At 43.2% G+C, this 18,384-nt stretch overlaps 1 protein-coding gene across 2 annotated transcripts; it reads left to right on the top strand.

Annotated features, from left to right (window-relative positions):
- Nucleotides 1-2,881: 2,881 nt before the first annotated feature.
- LOC138746029 (eukaryotic translation initiation factor 4 gamma 2-like) lies at nt 2,882-14,136 on the top strand. Of its 2 annotated transcripts, XM_069903714.1 has the most exons (16): nt 2,882-2,942; nt 3,016-3,167; nt 4,089-4,199; nt 4,911-4,994; nt 5,084-5,182; nt 5,267-5,408; nt 5,498-5,655; nt 6,666-6,779; nt 7,175-7,303; nt 9,038-9,136; nt 9,349-9,564; nt 10,010-10,268; nt 10,894-11,098; nt 11,735-11,940; nt 12,511-12,632; nt 13,260-14,136. In XM_069903714.1, exons 2-16 carry the CDS (start codon nt 3,084-3,086, stop codon nt 13,326-13,328), a joined length of 2,097 nt encoding a protein of 698 aa, XP_069759815.1. In that variant the 5' UTR covers nt 2,882-2,942; nt 3,016-3,083; the 3' UTR covers nt 13,329-14,136. The 2 variants fall into 2 exon arrangements, with proteins under 2 accessions (XP_069759815.1, XP_069759826.1); XM_069903725.1 differs by lacking the exon at nt 6,666-6,779.
- The last annotated feature ends 4,248 nt before the right edge of the window (nt 14,137-18,384 follow it).

Below are 18,384 nucleotides of genomic sequence, written 5' to 3' on the forward strand. Positions count from 1 at the left end.
GCTCCCATTGACATGACACACCACAGTAACAAGCCATTTTGGCCTATGAGTTTGTGCAGCCCAATTTGCTGTTTGAATTCTGACTGAAGTATGAGCCTAAATTGGCAGTAGTATTCTGTAGTAATTGTTCTGGTCTGTTATTCATGCAATTTGCTGGGATATGTCCTTGTGCCTACTTTATAACAGGTGTTGGATGATGGCTGTGGAAGGAGTAACATGCTCTGCAATTAGTGAATTTCAATCAAGTTCTGTTTAAATTCAACGAGTTAAATCTGATTCTTTGCACTGCCTGCTTCATCTCCACTGTAGACTTCCAATCACTTGTAAATACTAATTCACAAAGCTTCCACGATGGGATGAACAAGCCCAGTCTGATGCAATTCAAATGAATCTTGTCATAGATGTGGTATGCTTATGAACTTTAGCATTGACATATTGCTTAAACTGTGGTTGGGATGTTGCAGTGCTTTGACTACAGGCAGCCCAAGAAAATTAAGGAAGCAATGCATAGTTGTGTTAGATCACTTGGTCATGATTTTAAAATTATGTAGCACTTCTTCAAGGAACCACATTCAAACATGAAGCTGTATGGAGTGACTGGGTTCTTCTCTCTCTTTCCCACCCCCACTCCCCTTTGAACTTTGTGCTTGTCATTATAGCTTAGTATCCTTAGTAAACTCCTGCTTCTTTATTGGTGGTTAAGGTGGCTACTTTGATTTTGCATTTCAAATAATTTTTATAGCTGGTAGAAAATATTGTTGCAATATCTGCCCGTGATTTGTCTCTTGCTGTTTTAATGGTTGTAGTTTTCTATTTGTATTCACTAATAACACCTAATTCCATTTTCCTATTAAAATGATATTTCACTTAAGTGGCTCTCCCTTGAATGTAGCCCTTGTACCTTATTTCTCCTCCATTACCTTTCAGATCCCCTTAAAGTTCATTTCTCTCACTGTAAAGCTGTCTTGTTATTTTTTTAATACAGTTATACTTTACTTGATGAAGGTAGAGTTCCTATGAAACCTTTTGTAAGACAAAATGGCATAAAGCAAAAACCTATTCAAATTTCTTTTGGATAGTGAGCACAGGTTTCTTGGTAAAAGTGAACTTCTGTAAAGCAAATATTCTTAAAGTGGGGTATACCTGTATATACTTCCAGGAGAAAGCATTTTACTGTTAATCCTATCCACACCTCTTGTTTGCTTCTCTGGTTACTGTTCAATCTCTATTGCTCCAGGGGAAACAAGACCTGCTTTTCCAATTTCTCCCTATAACTAAAGTCCTCCAGTCCAGGCAACATCTTGGCAAATCTGTGCACTTTCAAAACAGTCCCATCCTTGAGTGGCAACCGGAAATGTGCACAATATAAGATAATTCCCTGGCAATGAGCAGGTTCAGATTTTGCACTTCCATAAGTTGGAAAACATTTGGTAGCTGTGCCCCTCCACAGTATTGCAATGAACGGCATCAAAAGCACAACTGATAGAATGCACACTAAAAGTGAAGAAAGGAAACCAATGTGTATGTTCATCAGACTTTTTGAATGTTGTATTATGTAGGGATATGTTCATAAGTCAGGCAGTTGTAACCAGGGAAGGCCTGTATTGCAAGTGTGGCTAACCAGTGTTTTGTGAAATTGTAATGTAACCACTGTATTCATTGCTACCCTCGACCATCTACTTGATAGAACTGAAAGCCATTAGCTAGCTTGGTTACTGAAAGTAACTTGATGAACAGTGACCAAGTGTGATAATAGCCCATGAGGTGCCATTAATAGAATTCACAGCATGGATCTAAATGTTCATCATCTAATGTAAAGTTACATTATTTATTGGTTCAAACCTCTTCAAAATTGGTGCGTGTTTTTGGGTTCTCAAACCTACCTGAAAACTAGTTTTGTACAGGGAAAGGATCTCCACCTGAAGCAACATTGTAAGTAGCTGTCATCTTGATTTTAGTCTTTTTGGGTGAACGAATGCTGTGAAAATTCCTGTATAAAATGGATTTGTTGAAAGGTGAATTTAAACATATTAATTCTCTTCCAGCATTTTGAACAAGCTTACTCCAGAGAAGTTTGACAAGCTATGCCTTGAGCTCCTCAATGTGGGTGTAGACTCAAAACTGGTCCTAAAAGGGATCATTTTACTGGTGAGTTGCTTTTCAGTTCAAATGGCTTGACTGTGCTAATTAATCGCAATATTTTACAGAAGCAGATTGCTATTTAACGGTGTTTACTCTGTACAAGTCTCATTTTTTTATTATTAGACATAAAGCATGGTAACAGGCCATTTTGGCCTATGAGTCCATGCTGCCCAATGTACCCCCAGTTAACACCCTAGGTTCATTTCTGAACAGTGGGATGAAACCGGAGTCCCTAGAGAAAACTCACGCAGACAGCATGGGATTCGAACCCTGGTCTGTTTCCGATTGCTGGCACTGTAAGGGTGTTGCACTAACTGCTACACTAACTGCCATCCTTGCTTTGTCTTGTCCTATAAATGCTTCCTATTCCTGTTTGACTTCACTACTTTCTTCCTGCTAGTCTGATAGTTTACCTGCATTTTGTATGAGGAAGAATGATCATTGATTACTGAGTCCAGCACTACAAATAGTTGTAGCTTTTGATTTGCTCTCCCTCTGATTTAGATAGTAGACAAAGCCCTTGAAGAGCCCAAGTATAGCTCACTGTATGCTCAGTTATGCCTGCGTCTAGCAGAGGATGCTCCAAACTTTGATGGCCCAACTCCAGAGGGTTTGCCGCAACCACACAAGCAGAGTACGGTAAGCAGAATCCAAGTAAGTATAACTGTTGTCTGCATCCTAATAATAGTTGCACATAATCTTACTTTAAAAATTGGTTGTAACCTTTCTCCAGACATTCAGACGCCTTTTGATTTCGAAACTTCAAGATGAATTTGAAAATCGTACCAGAAATGTTGATGGTAGGTGCATTTTAAAATGCTTGTTGACTTTGTAGAATCAGGACAATCTTTTAATCACTATTCTTTTGTTTAGTCTATGACAAGCATGACGGCCCCCTCTCAAATGAAGAGGAAGAGCAGCGGGCTATTGCCAAGATCAAAATGCTGGGCAACATCAAATTCATTGGAGAGCTTGGCAAACTTGATCTTATCCACGAATCTATCCTTCATAAGTGCATCAAAACAGTAAGTACCTTGGCTTGAAAGGGGTCATTGCTTTGAATGTTCCTTGTTGGGGGTTTATTTTGAGCTCAGTTTGACAAACTTCCATTCAGAATTTTCATTATAACTGGAAGTGACATTTGACCTGGGGAGAAATGTCAAGAAATGCAGTGTTGAGAAGCTTTGATGTGAGCCCAGACTTGTTGAGACAGAACGTTGACAAGGTGCAAGACTATAACAATGGAAAAGATTTGAAAGCCTAAACTTCATAGGGTGCCACCCATTTTCAATCTGAATTGGTTTCATCCAAGGATAATTGATGGTGTTCTCAAAACATTCACAGTTCTTTTTCTATCAGCACTGCTGCACAACCTGCTCAGTTCCTTCAGAAGATTGCTTTGTCTTGCTGAAGCAGCTAAGATCTATCCATGATCATTTCAATGCCCCTCCTGGCCTTGTTGACTCACTTCTTTGCCAAACATAGTTTTCTAAAGTGCTCAACATTGGAACCTCAAATGTGTGAACTACTAACCTGTCCATGTGATGTCTCCCAGAAAAGAATGAATCAAATGATTTGCCTGACGCCATGTCCCAAGGCACCTGGTATCATGGGCATACAGCACAGAAGCAGGCTCTTGTCCATGTCAATCAGGTTGTCTACCTAGGCCTGTCCAATATGCTTGCTTTTGGCCCATGTCCCTCTGAACCAACTAAATATCTTGTGTTGCAATTGTACCAAAACTACCTTTGGCAACTCATCCCATACACCAACCCTCATTGAGGAAGTGGTGTGTTTCAGGTCTCCAATCTTTCCTTGCATCTATGTCTCTGGTTTTTACACTCCCTTACCCTGGGATTTGGAGGGGAAGAAGACTGACCACTATACCCCTCATTATGCATGTCTCTCAAAGAGTTTCTGATTATTTACAAATCTTTTATCCTTAGCTTTTGGAAAAGAAGAAGAGAGTCCAGCTTAAGGATATGGGGGAGGACTTGGAATGCCTCTGTCAGATAATGAGGACGGTAGGACCAAGACTAGACCATGAAAAGGCCAAGGTAAATTTAAGGAATCTTGCTGCATGTGTTTAATAATTTCAGGAAGATTCTAATAGTTGACGACTGGTTATTTGTGACTAGTACTGTGCATTTCCCCTTTTGGGGGGGAGGGGGTGCACTCTGGATTAAAATAAAAGCAAACAGTAAATGCTGGAGGAACTCAGCTGGTCTTGCAACGTCCATCGGCGGTAAAGATGTTTAGGGCCTGAGCCTGAAAGGTATATATTATATATCAGTTATATATCTTCCTTCTATGGATGCTGTGAGACCCATAGAGTTCCTCCAGTGTTTACTGTGTTTGTACTGTAATCACAGCGTCTGCAGATTTCTATGTTTTACTCTTTTCGGTCCACTTTGGATATTAGAGGTTAAATGGGATTTGGCATTTTTCTATGCTTGATATTCCTGGATGACGGATCCTATCTCAGCTGGGGTTGCCTCTGCCTCTAGTGTACATTCTGAGCTTCCTTTGGGTGAAACCATTGTGGAGAATGAAGCAGCTCTTCACTGCATCTTGATTAATATGCATCTCACTCTACTGCTGGAGTTCTGAGATGTTGCAGAAGGGTTAGTGTTTGAATTGAAGTGTTTGTTATGAATGTGACTTCTATTTTTCATGTTTGAAAGGCACTGCCTGGCAATTATTGAACTTCAATGTCAATATTAACATGTTAATTTGAGCACAATGTTTGTACCATTTCTCCCTTCTAGTCTCTAATGGATCAGTACTTTGCCCGAATGCGTTCCTTGATGCAAAATAAGGAATTGCCAGCTCGGATTCGTTTCCTGCTGCAGGTAACTTGACTATGACTGTCTTTCTGCTTAATAAAACAAATGTGTTTGTGTGCGTGAGGCTGATTGGGTTTTCTCCCCCTCTTGCATAGGATACTGTGGAGTTGCGTGAGCACCGCTGGGTTCCTCGCAAGGCTTTTATTGATAATGGACCAAAGACGATAAACCAGATTCGTCAAGATGCAGTAAAGGTGGGTTGTTAAAGACTGGGTTTGAAATTTCTGGAGTTTTTTTGTGCTGAGCCCTGGTTTACGCTGTTCTTATTTTGCACGCAGGATTTGGGGGTTTTTATTCCGCCAGCTATGGGTCAAGGAATGAGGAATGATTTCTTTCTGGAGGGACCTTTCATTCCACCTGGAAGGAAATTTGACAGAGACCCACTTGGAGGGCTTGCTGATATGTTTGGACAAATGCCAGGTAAGTCTTGGATACTGGGTTTTGGAAGGGAAGAGGGTCTATTGTTTCATGTGCTTTCTAAATGCGTGCTTTGTTTTTGTGGTATGTAGGTAGTGGAATTGGTACTGGTCCAGGAGTAATTCAAGACAGATTCTCACCTACTATGGGGCGGCATCGTTCCAACCAACTCTTTAATGGCCATGGTGGACATGTACCTCAGTCACAGTTTGGGGAAATGGGAAGCAAGTCTTTCCTTAAATCTAACCAGGTGAGGGATGAGAACATTGCATGCTCATTTGGAACCGTTGGCTAAGTGTTCCTCTGTGTCTCATGATGTAATTCAACCCACTTTAAATTAATTCGCCAACATTCTAGTAATGGGTGTCCCATGGCCCAAAGGCTGTTTGGTGGTGGGATATTTCTCCTGTGAGTTAATTGTAGCCTTTCCATGTGGTAGAAACGTCTCGGTGCAAGTTGCTGAGACTTCTTCAGTTGGTGAAATTTGTTGTTGGCATTAATAGATTTAAACTGAGTAGCAGTTTGATTTATTGTGTCACCTGCCTGGAGGAGGTAAGTCTTTCTGCTAATCCTGCACTTCCTGGTCCTGTGTATTGGTGATCAGATAGAATGATTGTATGTCAAGGATCTACTGCTGCTCCATGTCAATGATTACCTGGTTTAATTGAAATGAGGTGAGGTGCTATGGTGCTAGAATTGACGTTGGTGTGATATTATTGCTGTTCCACTTTTCTTGCAATGAAATTTTAAGGGATCCATGTGTAGAGTGAAATGACCCCCCCCCCCCCCCACCCCCAGAAATCTAAACAGGTAGGGTAATGTTTCTGAAGAGGCTGGTCCAAGTGTGACTTTAAATTGTTTAAAAGGTAACTGATGCAGTTGGAAATGTGAGATTTTTAACCGAGGTGCACATCTGCAGACCTGCTTGATGAACAGCCAGCCATTGGCATCACTGCTGTGGCGGGGCCGCTGAAATCTTGCAGTGTGCATGTTCGAGGCTGTCCTTTGTGATTTTGTATGGCCAGTCTTATTCAAGCCATGAGGCCTCCTACACTTGGGATGTGCCTGACTCCCTGGAAACAGTCCCTGGTTGCTGGTGGACAAGAAAACACTGATGTTAGAGAGAGAGTGAGAGAGGGGGGGTGCGGGGTGAGAGTGCAGGACGTGCCCCGCCACTGGTTGAGTGTTGGTCCTGTGAAGGAAGGCTGAGGCTGGCAGCAGGTAGTGTTGGCACAAGGAAGTGACAGTGTTCTATTACAGGGACAGAGCCAGCATTACCATGGACAAAACCAGGGACACTCATCCCAGCAACCAACACAATCCAAGGGCATGCCTCCTCGGTTCATAAAGAAAGGACAGATCAATGCAGATGAGGTAATCTGAATCTGGACATATTCAATGGTTCGGTGCCCAATGATTAAGGAATGACGCATTATTGCGAGGACTAATCTGGCAAGCCATTCTTACCATTTTGACTCGCTTGACCTCTCTTGCCAATTTCTCTCTGCCCCTTCACTTACTTTTTGCTTTCCCCTCCCCTCTCCAACTTGTCATGGATAGCTAGCCAGTGTCCTGTGAGTGTGATTAAGAAATGAGGGTAGCCACTCCAGTTTGAAACTGACAAAGTAACCAGCTGTTCTTCAGATATTTGGACCTGCATTAAACCTTTCAAGAGTGACATATTTGCATGCAGTACTAACGACTGTGTGTGTGTGCTTGCGTATGTAGTAAACGACCATTGACATGTAGTTTGCCTGTTTTGTTTGCAGATCAGTTTGAGGCCTGCACAGTCATTTTTGCTAAATAAGAACCTCGTGCACAAGCTTCAACCACAAACACCAACCATGATCCCACCAAGTGCACAGCCTCCTCGTACTCAGACACCACCTCTGGGGCAGGTATGTTTTTGAGCTTTGGTAGGGCAAGTTCTGTATAATGTTGCTAATTTTCTTGGTACAGTAAAATACCCATTATCCAGAATTCAAATGGGCAAAAAAATTTGCAGTAAAAAAAATGGGTTTAAAATAGGCGCACCTCACTTCCACACAACACATGATGTTAGGCAACCAGTAATTACACTTCTCTGACTTGTTTCTTACCTTCCCCGTAGGTGCTGGATACCAGGGGTTTTATTGTATGTCTGGCTCTTGGTACACTGCTATGCCCAAGATGCCAATCCTTGCTAATGAGAAATAATCAAACAGTTGATACCTTCAAACATTTAACTGATTTTTTTGGAATTTTTTTTTCTTCAAAAATATACATATAATTTCCAATATCACAATATATTAAACTTTTTCTAACAAACAAACTCCCTCCCCCTTCCATACATACGAATCCGCACATTGTCAGAGCTTGCATATTTTTTAAATATATAGAATACAATTGGAGAAACCATGTTTAAATATATTTAATAGTTGCATTTAAAGCCCTTTTTAAACTATATCTGGGCTCCTATGTGGTCCATGTATGGCTGCCAGGTGTCATATTAATCTTTAAGTTGTATGTGATTTTTTTTCTATAGGTATACAGCTGTTCATTTTCGCAGTCCATCGTGCTATAAGTAGAGGAGAGTCAGACTTCCAAGTGATCACAATACTTTTTTTTGCTATAGCCAGTGCTATTTTTATCAATGAGATTTGATACTTATTCAACTTTTTGCTTACTTCCATAAAAATATCTTGTTCATATCGCTCCGGGTTGCACGTTAAGGCCATTCCTGTTATCCTGGTTAATTTTTCTGCAATTTCTTGCCAAAGTGGCCTCACCTTCACGCACAACCATGTGGCAGTCCCACAACTGAAACGCATCTCTGATATTTCTGCTTTTGATCTATATAATTTCTGTGGGGTAAGATATAATTGATGTAAAAAAAATTATACTGAACCAATCCATATCTTGCATTTATAATTGATGTTATGCTGTCTTTACACCAATCTGACCAGCTTCTCTCTGAAATCACCACATCCAAGTCTGACTCCTCTTTCTCTTAACCTCTAATCCTGGTTTTGCACTTTCACCCTGGGGAGCATAGTACATTTTTGTTATAAATTTGGGTGTATTCCCTATCCAAACTGTTAGTTCCGTTTCACTAATTTCAGGGAGGGTCGATGTTGGTCCCCATCTTTCTCTTAAGTTGGGGAAAACAACATATTCAGTTGATTTTTAAACTAATGTTTTTAATATGTTTAGTGGTGATAACTTGCTGTAACAGATGAGCACATGCAGCTTCAATGTTTGATAATGTAAAAACACAATGCTAAATCTGATGTTTGATCCTTTGGGCGGTGTCTTTAAATGGCAAAACCATCGGGCTATGGTGTTGAGTTGTAGGTGGTGTTGAGTTGTAGGTGGTGTGATGGAACCAGTTTTCACCCTAACCAAGAGACTCAGCAGGTCCAATTTGGGCACCTGTCTACATTTTGCTCATAACTTGATGAAGGGCTCAAGCCACAACTTTGGTAATGTATCTGTGTATATAGAGTACACTGACCTGCTGAGTCTCTCCATCTAATGTACTCTGTTTAACCTGCTGAGTCTCTCCAGCATTGTGTTTTTACTTCAACTGTGATGTTTGAAGAATTTTGTCTTTTTTTTTAATCCCTTTTTTGATCATATATGTTGCTTGTTAGCCTCCTCAGCTCGGTCTCAAAACAAATCCACCCTTGATTCAGGAGAAACCTGTGAAGAACAAGAAAGCACCTTCCAAAGAAGAACTGATTAAGCTGACTGTGAGTGACAGCACTGATTTGCTTGCTTTTCAGTGGGATGCAAGGTAGAATTGGGGCAAATATGGATGTTCATTGGGTGGCTTGGTCTGGTGAAAGGGGCCTATTTGAATCCGACAGTGGCAGATTCTACCTGGTCACTGGGGCTGCAATAACGTTGTGGTAACTGTGCCACTATTTAATGGCTTGATTTTTCATGGTTGATTCTTTGGCAGGAAACTATCCTAACAGAGTACCTGACTAATGTTAACATTAAAGACGCTGTTAACGGAGTGAAAGAAATGAGGGCACCAAAGCCTTTCCTGCCAGAAATGTTGAGCAAGATGATTGTGCAAACTCTGGATCGCTCTGATGCGGATAAAGAACAAGCCAGCAGTCTGATTGATGCACTCAGGCAGGAGGGGCTTGTCACGGGTGAAAATTTCATGCAAGTGAGTGCTTTTGAGTTTTAAAGGGGAATAGGTAGGAATATTTGAATTTAAATTTAGAACATACAGCACTGTGAAAGGCCTTTCTGATGCCACCCAGTTGACCTACAACCCCTGGTACATTTTGAACAGTGGGAGGAAATCCCACACAGACACTGGGAGAATGTACAAATTCCTTACCGATAGTGTGGGATTCAAGCCCTGGTCCCGATCGCTGGAGCTGAAACAGTGTTGCGCTAACCATGCTGTGAAGAATGTCGTGACAGAGGCCTATTTGGGCTGAGTTTATTATTCCCTGTCCACTGTCTCCAAAACTGATCCACAGTTGCAGCATATTAAATATTGTAACTGTTATTGGAGAACTTTAAACTTGGTAAAAATTTATTCTTAACTGCCAAGCTACTTTTTTTCTTGATGTGTCTGATAATTAGGCAATGTTACTTTGCAGGCTTTCCTGAATGTATTGGAGCAGTGCCCCAAGCTGGAGGGAGATATCCCACTGGTGAAATCGTATTTGGCCCAGTATGCAGCACGTGCAGTTATGTCGGAGCTTGTGACCCTCCTGGAGCTTGCTCAGCCCTTTGAGAATGGAACCCAATTCCCCTTATTCCTGCTTTGTCTACAACAGCTCTCCAAATTGAAGGATAGAGAGTGGCTGGCTGACCTTTTCCAACAGAGCAAAGTCAACATGCAGAAGATGTTGCCAGGTCTGTGAATCCATAGGTAGCTTAAATCTGAAGTTTGATCTTTTGGACAATGTCTTTAAATGGCAAAAGCATCAGGCTATGTCGTTGAGTTGTAGGTGGTGTGATGGAACCAGTTCCCAGTTTTCACCCTAACCAAGAGAACCAACAAACTTGGGAATAGGTGAATGGAACAGGAGGGAAGGAAAGTAGCTGGTTGGGGGATAACACGATGGGGGGGAAGGGAGAGGGAGAGAATACAGGAATGATGCGGGGGGGGGGGGGGGGAGGAAACAGATCTGAAAATGAACAATGTGTTTTTCATACCATTGTGTTGTAGACTCCCCCGGCAGATTTGCCTACATTTTTAATTGTCCCAGTATTGTGATCTTCCAGTAACTTTTACACTCAATGAACCTTGTTTGACATTTTACACTTTACTGTAATGGAAAAGGTAAAACACTTCACTTTCCCTCTGGCATTCTTCCCCCTCCAATTTTGTGTCTCTTGTAGACTTCCCCAGCTTTGTATCTTGTACAAGCAGAAACCTTAACTTGTGGAAGATGTTGAGTTGATGTGGCTACCCAAGCTTCTCTGTTTAGTTTTCAATGTTTTACTGTATTTAATTCCGTGGTTTTTTTGCAAGCAGAAATTGACCAAAACAAGGACCGCATGTTGGAAATTCTGGAGGGGAAAGGACTCAGCTTCTTGTTCCCGCTGTTAAAATTGGAGAAGGAGTTGGCAGAACAAATTAAGAATGACCCATCCCCTCAAGCCATTTATAAGTGGATCAAGGATAACATTTCTCCCAAATTACATACTGATAAAGGATTTGTCAACATTCTTTTGACCAGGTATGTACAACAATGTTTTATCTGCCTTTACTGAAAACTAAATCGCCCTAATCTAAAAAGGAATATGAAAATTTGATTTTTTTTCGTCATTTGAAGGTGGTGAGATGTAATAGAGACAATTTCTCTTTATTGGAGTCCTAAACTCTGGTGCCACGGGCAATTTTGCTTTGCATTCTGCATATCCTGGTCCTTGGGATCTTTGCCTGTTCTCGAAATGTAACCTTTGAGTTTGTAAATCCCACAAGCCAAGTTGCCCACTTTATCCCTTTAAATAAAAATAATGGCATTTGAGATGAGGATAGGACAGGGGCCTGTTGCTAGAATTCAGAAGAATCTGATGCAAAGGGTGTTGAAAGAGTTACAGGGTGGGCACTGCTGTTTCCTCTGTACAGGAACTGGGAGGTTTTATGAAGCTTTAGAAGTCAACCTAATGGGCTCTGTGTGTTTATTTGCTGGATGTATGGGTTGTATTTTTGGGAACATCAGGTAGGGTTTGAAGTCCAGGCTCAGTAATGGAGCCCATGGTCGGTTTGGCTGAATAAACTGCACATTATCACGGGTGATGGAGAGGTGTTGACGAACAGACTGATGTGGGCGGCATGTTTACTTGTCTTTCTGCAAACTCTCCCCTTGCAGCTTCCTGCAACACATTTCTAAGATGGCCCCAGCTGAAAGTGCTGACCCCACTGGTGTTCCTTCCAAGGAAGTGTTGGAACTTGAGAAGCAGCTGCTCCTGTCCTTTAAGCCTGTTATGCAAAAGTTCTTGCATGACCACACGGAGCTGCAGGTTAGCGCCCTCTATGCATTGCAGGTGCATTGCTACAACCACAACTTCCCTAAAGGTAGGTTCTAGTAATGAATTGTGGCTTAAGATCCATCTCCTCACGTGACAATGAGTTGTGAAATGCTGCTGACGTTCGATCTGTGCTGGATTTGAGCTTTTGAAGCATTCTTGTTTTCGATTTCAAGTTGATCTTTAATTATCAAGTTGTGTTCACTACTTGTTCACGTTCCCTGATTTTATAGTAAGCAACCAATTTGGTGCAGTCGACTATCTGGCCGGTTGAGCCTGCTCCCCTGTTCAATAAGGTCATGGCTGACCTGGTCATGAACTAAATTCCACCTACGCCTCTCCCCCACCCCCGTAGCCTGCCCCTCGGCCCCTAATTCTTATTTCTCTACTGTGCAAAAATCTGTCTTAAAATACATTTTTAATGAGACAGCTGATTGGCCAGAGAATTCCACAGATTCACCAACTTAGCAGTTCTTCATCTGACTTGAATCTACATCCCTGGATCTTGTGGTCGTGTGCCCTAGTTCTGCATTGGAAGTGACGGTCACCTTGCTCTTGCATTGACTGCAGAGATTGAACATTGTGCAGTGAGTGACCTGGGGAACTGCTTTGTTCACAGGTATGCTACTGCGCTTTTTTGTGAATTTTTATGACATGGAAATAATAGAAGAGGAAGCCTTCTTGGCGTGGAAAGAGGATATCAGCCAGGAATTCCCAGGAAAAGGCAAAGCTTTGTTCCAGGTAATTGTTTGCTGTTATGGGGACAAGGATTTTGCTGGAATGGGTGGAATGAGGGACTCATTCCTCATTCAGGATGGAGGGCAGAGGAACCAGGCACCATGCTGTGCTGGTGGCAACTATTAAAACTTTCTCAAGAAACACTCGACAAACTCCTTGGGGATTGGAGGAGTCTAGGTCTAATGAGTGGGCATATGGGCAAAGCAGGAAGGCAGGTGTGATCAAGCTGAGCCTGTGGATGTACTTCCAGGCAGGTGGACTTGCTGGTTGACATGGATGGGCTGATGGGCCTGTCTCCCTGCTGTCAAACTGGATATTTACAGTGGGTGGAATGTTGTAAGAATGCAGTTGTGCCATGCATTGGTGTCATGGCAATGCAAACTGAGGATTACCTGTGGGCTAGCCTCGCTCATCTGTTCCACACACACCCCACTCCGTTTGCTTCATGAATTCAGTGATCCAGAACCCTTGGATATTGAAGCCCAGGGTTGTCCTTGTGATTCAGCACTGACAGTCTGCTGAGAGACACTGTTGCATCCAAACTGGTTTTGGATAGCTGTGCCAGCTGACTTTCTATCTATTTATTTATTTGTGGTTTCAAGAGTACTACCAATCTGTTTTCATCTGCAGGTGAACCAGTGGCTAACCTGGCTGGAAACTGCAGAGGAGGAAGAATCTGAGGAAGAGGAGGGAGACTGAAAACCAGCCAAAGCCTTAAAATTGTGCGAATATACTGTTGCTGTGATGTAACTACGTACGTCCCAACCACTGCAGAGATTCATTCCACTGTTGCAGTATTTAGCGCAGGAGCATGTTCATAGCTCAACTTTTGCATAACCTTTAGTGTATGTCTTAAGTGTAGTGTACCATTGAATCTGAAGATTACAGTACCTTTTTAGGCAAGTTGACCTATGAATAGCATGCAATAACTGAACCCTAAATTTACTCTGTGCAAGCGGTAGATCTAATGAAGATGATGCTGTTGGCTGCTGTTCTACATTGGTTTCTCAAAACCAGATAGCAACACCAAGACACTGTAGAAATGCACTTTGCTCAGCAAAATACTTGAGACGTGGCAATATTTGATTTCTTTTTCCCTCCGATTGTTTAAAAACAAAAATAAATTGGAAACTGTAATCAATGGGTTGCAGCTGTAACATTAATTTGCCTGTGTTTCTACCTCCACTATTGGGCTTTACGGTATGTGCCAGGGGTTAACTATGCTTCAATCTGACATCGTGGGCAAATGCACAAGGCTTTAATCTCTCCTTTACTTGCACAGTGCTAGCTTGTGCTATAGTAAAAAGGACTTTAAAGTGCTTGTCAAGGTTCGGGGGGAGGTATTCAGTGGTGAGATTAATGGAACTAACTTTTCTTTTGGCCCCCTTGTGTGTGATAGTAACAAAATGAAGCCTACTTAATTTATCAAGTTGTGTTCACTACTTGTTCACATGCCCTAATTTTATATACAGTAACTTGTATCTATAATAAACATTGTGATACTTGATGGCTTTATTTTCCTGTTGGACTTTTGTTTCTGTGTGGAAGTTGAAGGGATAGACATCTTTGGTGTGGGCCTGTGACCATGTTGCATGACTGCATGCTAAATTTGGTTCTGGAGGAAAGCTGTGTGTTCTGGGCTCTTTGATGGCAGATGTGACTAATGTACTGTTCAAGCTGCATTTCCATTATTGATGCATGTGAATTTTTTCCGTGAGACTGTGAAGGCCAATGTCCCAGATACAGACTTTGTCTGCCAAGTTGAGCAAAGTGGTGGGGGAGGGGGGCTGGTGAGAAATGCTTCACATCAAGATCTTTTTGAATGTATTTGAATGCATTTTCTGGCAATTTAATAAAAACATTTGCTTGGCCTGGACATTAAAATGCCTAACATAAAGAATGTGGTTTCTGCTTCAAATAGTTTCCACTTGCAAGCAGTGGGAACCCTGGAGTTGAGATCATCTGATGAGGAAGTGAGCCACTGAAATGGTTGGCGACTGGGAGGTCTCTGTTACTGGCGTAGATGGGGTGAAGGTGCTCTGGAAAGTGCTCCCAGACTGCCCAGTTTCTGATGTAGAGAAGGTCCTAGAATAATTAGTGAAGTGTTGCTTCTACCCTGGTATGAATATTTAAAAAAAAAATATTGCATATGTACACTGAAAATCTTGCTGCATCAGACTAGGTTCTTCACAAGATGAGCTTCCAACAAAAAGCTGGCATCTTGTGGGGAAGACTTGTGCAAGCCTCGTTTGGTTTTCTTGGTGTGGGTGTGAAAGGTAGGAACTGTCTGTCCTTGGATCCTACAGACTGCATGGACGGGTGATTCTGTAGAGCAGATGGGAATCCACTACATTGCTGCAATTTGGAGTCCCCAAATGTCCACCTGGTTAAGGACCAGACAATTTTTCAACAAAGACTGCACCAGCAGGCATCTTCAGGTAGCTGGTACTGGTTGTTATCACATTGTTCTTCAAGTCGAGAGCTGTTGTGGAGTTTGGAATTGTTCTGTGGTCTCCAGGTGACAGCAAATTATCCACTGCTGCTCCATCTGTCCAGAGACGATCAGGAATTTGGCTAATTTGTATCGGGCACTCCCAAGTGGTTTTACGGTAGTGGGAAAGAAAACCAAAGTGAATCTCGTCCAAATTTTGTATCCTGTCCTTGGGGCTTTTAGTGACTGCCCTACAGTTGAAATTGAATGACATCTGAGCTGCATTTAAAAACATACAAACCCACTTGCTGTTGAAGGTGCTGCTATCCTGTATCTGTCTGTCTTCAGCATTACAATGGTCCCTGCCTCTGGCAGCTCATACCCCACACTGTTGTTTGGGTTCATGTGGGGGCCACAGGTTATGAACTAGATTAAAATTGAGGTACAAAGTGCACATTTATTTTGGGGATGTAAATGGGACAACTGGGTCAATATGCTAGGCAAACCTATACACACAATGCAAAAACAGGATCAAGATGATACTACATGCCTCACCCCTTGACCGATACGGACATGCCTCTTGCTACCTAACTTCGGGACTCACCCTAACCCAGTGTGAAAGGTGCTACTTATGTGCCATGAGGAGTCCAAAAGAGGCAGAACAAAGGGTCACGTGGTCCTTTATAGTTCTGTAGGCAGTATGGGGGGGCAATCACTTGGGGCAGGCTGGGCCCTGTTGGCTGCTGTGGCCAATGGTTCAGCAGGGGTCAACTGAGGTGATTCACCTGGGCCAATTGGGTGAAGGTTAGGACTGAGTCTGGGCAGGCTGCTTGGACTGCATGATGTAGGTGGGTTCAATCACAAGGGTCACCTTGATGGTTTGGGGTGAGTTTTTGACCTTGATTGGCAGGCAGTGTGTCTTCTGAACAGGAGTGCAGCAGCGTCACCAGGTGGTGGACACTGTCCATTACACACACACACACCATCACCTGGAAAAAAGTGCTCCCCTCTCCCCTTTCAATCATTCCTCTCATCTTGAATCATTTTTCTACAAGGTAGGTTATGCCCTCAGATTTGAGAAACAGGAGTTCCCTTCTGTGTGCTAGTGGAGATGAGTTCTGGGTGGCTTAATGAAGGCAGGTAACGAAAACCACACACCAATGACTTGTTTGGTTGGTTGTGATGGCCCAGGTCCTGTGCTCTGTTCCCTAACCAATAAAGGCCAGCAAAGAGCAAATGCTGGAGAAATTCAGCAAGTCTGCAATGTTCTTTATGTAGCAATGAGACATCAATGTTTCTGGCTTGAGCCCTTCATAAGATATAGAAACAGGAGTAGGCCATTTGGCCCATCGAGTCTGCTCTGCCATTCCATCATGAACTGATCCCACTCAGCCCCACTCCCCTGCCTTCTCCCCATAACCTTCGATCCTCTGACTATTCAGAGACCTGTCATTCTCTATTAACTACACCCAATGACCTGGCCTCCACAACCCACCATGGCAGAAAATTCCAGAGGTTCGCCACTCTGGCTGAAGAAATTCCTCCGTATCTCTGTTTTAAATGGGCACCCTTCAATTTTGAAGTTGTGCCCTCTTGTCCTAGACTCTCCCATAATGGGAAACATCCTTTCCATATCTTCTCTGTCCAGACCTTTCAACATTTAAAATGTATCTACGAGGCTCCCCCTCATCCTTCTGAACTCCAAAGAGAAGCAAGAGCCGTGAAACATTCCTCACATACTAATCCCTTCATTCCAAGAATTGTTCTTGCAAATCTTTTCTGAATCCTCTCCAAACACCACCACATCCTTTCTTAAATGAAGAGCCTCAAACTGTTCCCCGTGTTCCGAGTGAGGCCTCACCAGTGTCTTACATAAAGCCTCAACAACATGTCCCTGTTCTTATCCTACTCTTCTAGAGATCAACATTGGATTTGCCTTCTTCACCACCGTCTCCAACCTTCAGGGAATCCTGCATGAGGACTCCCAAGTCTCTTCACACCTCCGTATTTTGAATTATCAAGGCGATGTTTGCCAGAGTTGGGCTTGGTGCTGTGCACCTGTGTTGTTACCTGTGTTGGACTTTGGACTCTTGCACAACCATGCTAGTGCCCCCTCCCCCATCAACTTTAACCTCCCAGAGGGCAACACCCAGCATTTGTAAGGGTTGGAGTCCACCTGTGATCCCATGGTCCATCGAGATCCCGCTGTGATCATAGAGAACTACGGGGGAGGAGAGATCCACAAGGTCACAGGGAGAGTGTGCAAACTCCACACAGATGGTACTAGAGGTCTGGAGCTGGGGGCAGGCAGTGACCATCCTGGAGATCCCTCCCCACAGGCAAGTGGCTGATTCAGTGAGGCTATTGACACCTTGTTTCCAGACTGGGTTGAAGAAGCAGAACATTTTCAGCAGGCCAGGCAGAAGGACACGTGGTGGGGGGGGGGGGGGGGGGCGGGTGAACGACTGTCTCCTTCAGAACAGACTGTGCGGTTTCTACACCTTTGGTTTGCTGCTGCAGCAGAACTGGTCAGGGGATGCTGGAGTTTCTGCAGGTGGCACACGTCCCCCACCTAGTGGCTATTCCCTAAACTGCAAGCTCTGCGGAGGTGTATCCGTTATCTGTGCAAGGCCAGCAGCAGTTGTTGCCATCAATTCCACGTTGTAGATTCTCATGAATTACTCCTGTGGCACCGCAGCTCCTCTGGGCTCTGTGCAGTAGGTCCGATTGGCACTGCATCAGCTGTGCTACAAGGCACTAGTAAAAACAGAGAAATGCTGGAGAAACTCAGCCGGTCTCGCCTTTCAATCATTCCTCTCATCTTGAATCATTTTTCTACAAGGTAGGTTATGCCCTCAGATTTGAGAAACAGGAGTTCCCTTCTGTGTGCTAAGGGAGATGAGTTCTGGCTGGCTTAATGAAGGCAGGTAACGAAAACCACACAACACCAATGACTTGTTTGGCCCAGGTCCTGTGCTCTGTTCCCTGACCAATAAAGGCCAGCAAAGAGCAAATGCTGGAGAAATTCAGCAAGTCTGCAGTGTTCTTTATGTAGTAACGAGACATCAATGTTTCTGGCTTGAGCCCTTCATAAGATTATAGAAACAGGAGTAGGCCATTTGGCCCATCGAGTCTGCTCTGCCATTCCAGCATGAGCTGATCCCACTCAGCCCCACTCCCCTGCCTTCTCCCCATAACCATAGGTGGTAAAGGTATATTACCAACGTTTCAGGTCTGAGATGACCTCCTCTGGACATGGCGAGACCGCCCGAGTTCCTCCAGCATTTCTGTGTTTTTACTACAATCACAGCGTCTGCAGACTTT

Source organism: Narcine bancroftii, chromosome 1 (genome assembly GCF_036971445.1).
Source record: "Narcine bancroftii isolate sNarBan1 chromosome 1, sNarBan1.hap1, whole genome shotgun sequence".
Lineage (NCBI taxonomy): Eukaryota > Metazoa > Chordata > Chondrichthyes > Torpediniformes > Narcinidae > Narcine > Narcine bancroftii.

What these genes read in the sequence shown, in the direction of transcription:
- LOC138746029 (XM_069903714.1), top strand. Translation starts at nt 3,084, where the DNA reads ATGCTGGGCAACATCAAATTCATTGGAGAGCTTGGCAAACTTGATCTT. An exon ending in TAGACCATGAAAAGGCCAAG is followed by an intron (nt 4,200 to 4,910) that starts GTAAATTTAAGG and finishes TCTCCCTTCTAG; the next exon opens with TCTCTAATGGATCAGTACTT. An exon ending in GACAGATCAATGCAGATGAG is followed by an intron (nt 6,780 to 7,174) that starts GTAATCTGAATC and finishes TTTTGTTTGCAG; the next exon opens with ATCAGTTTGAGGCCTGCACA.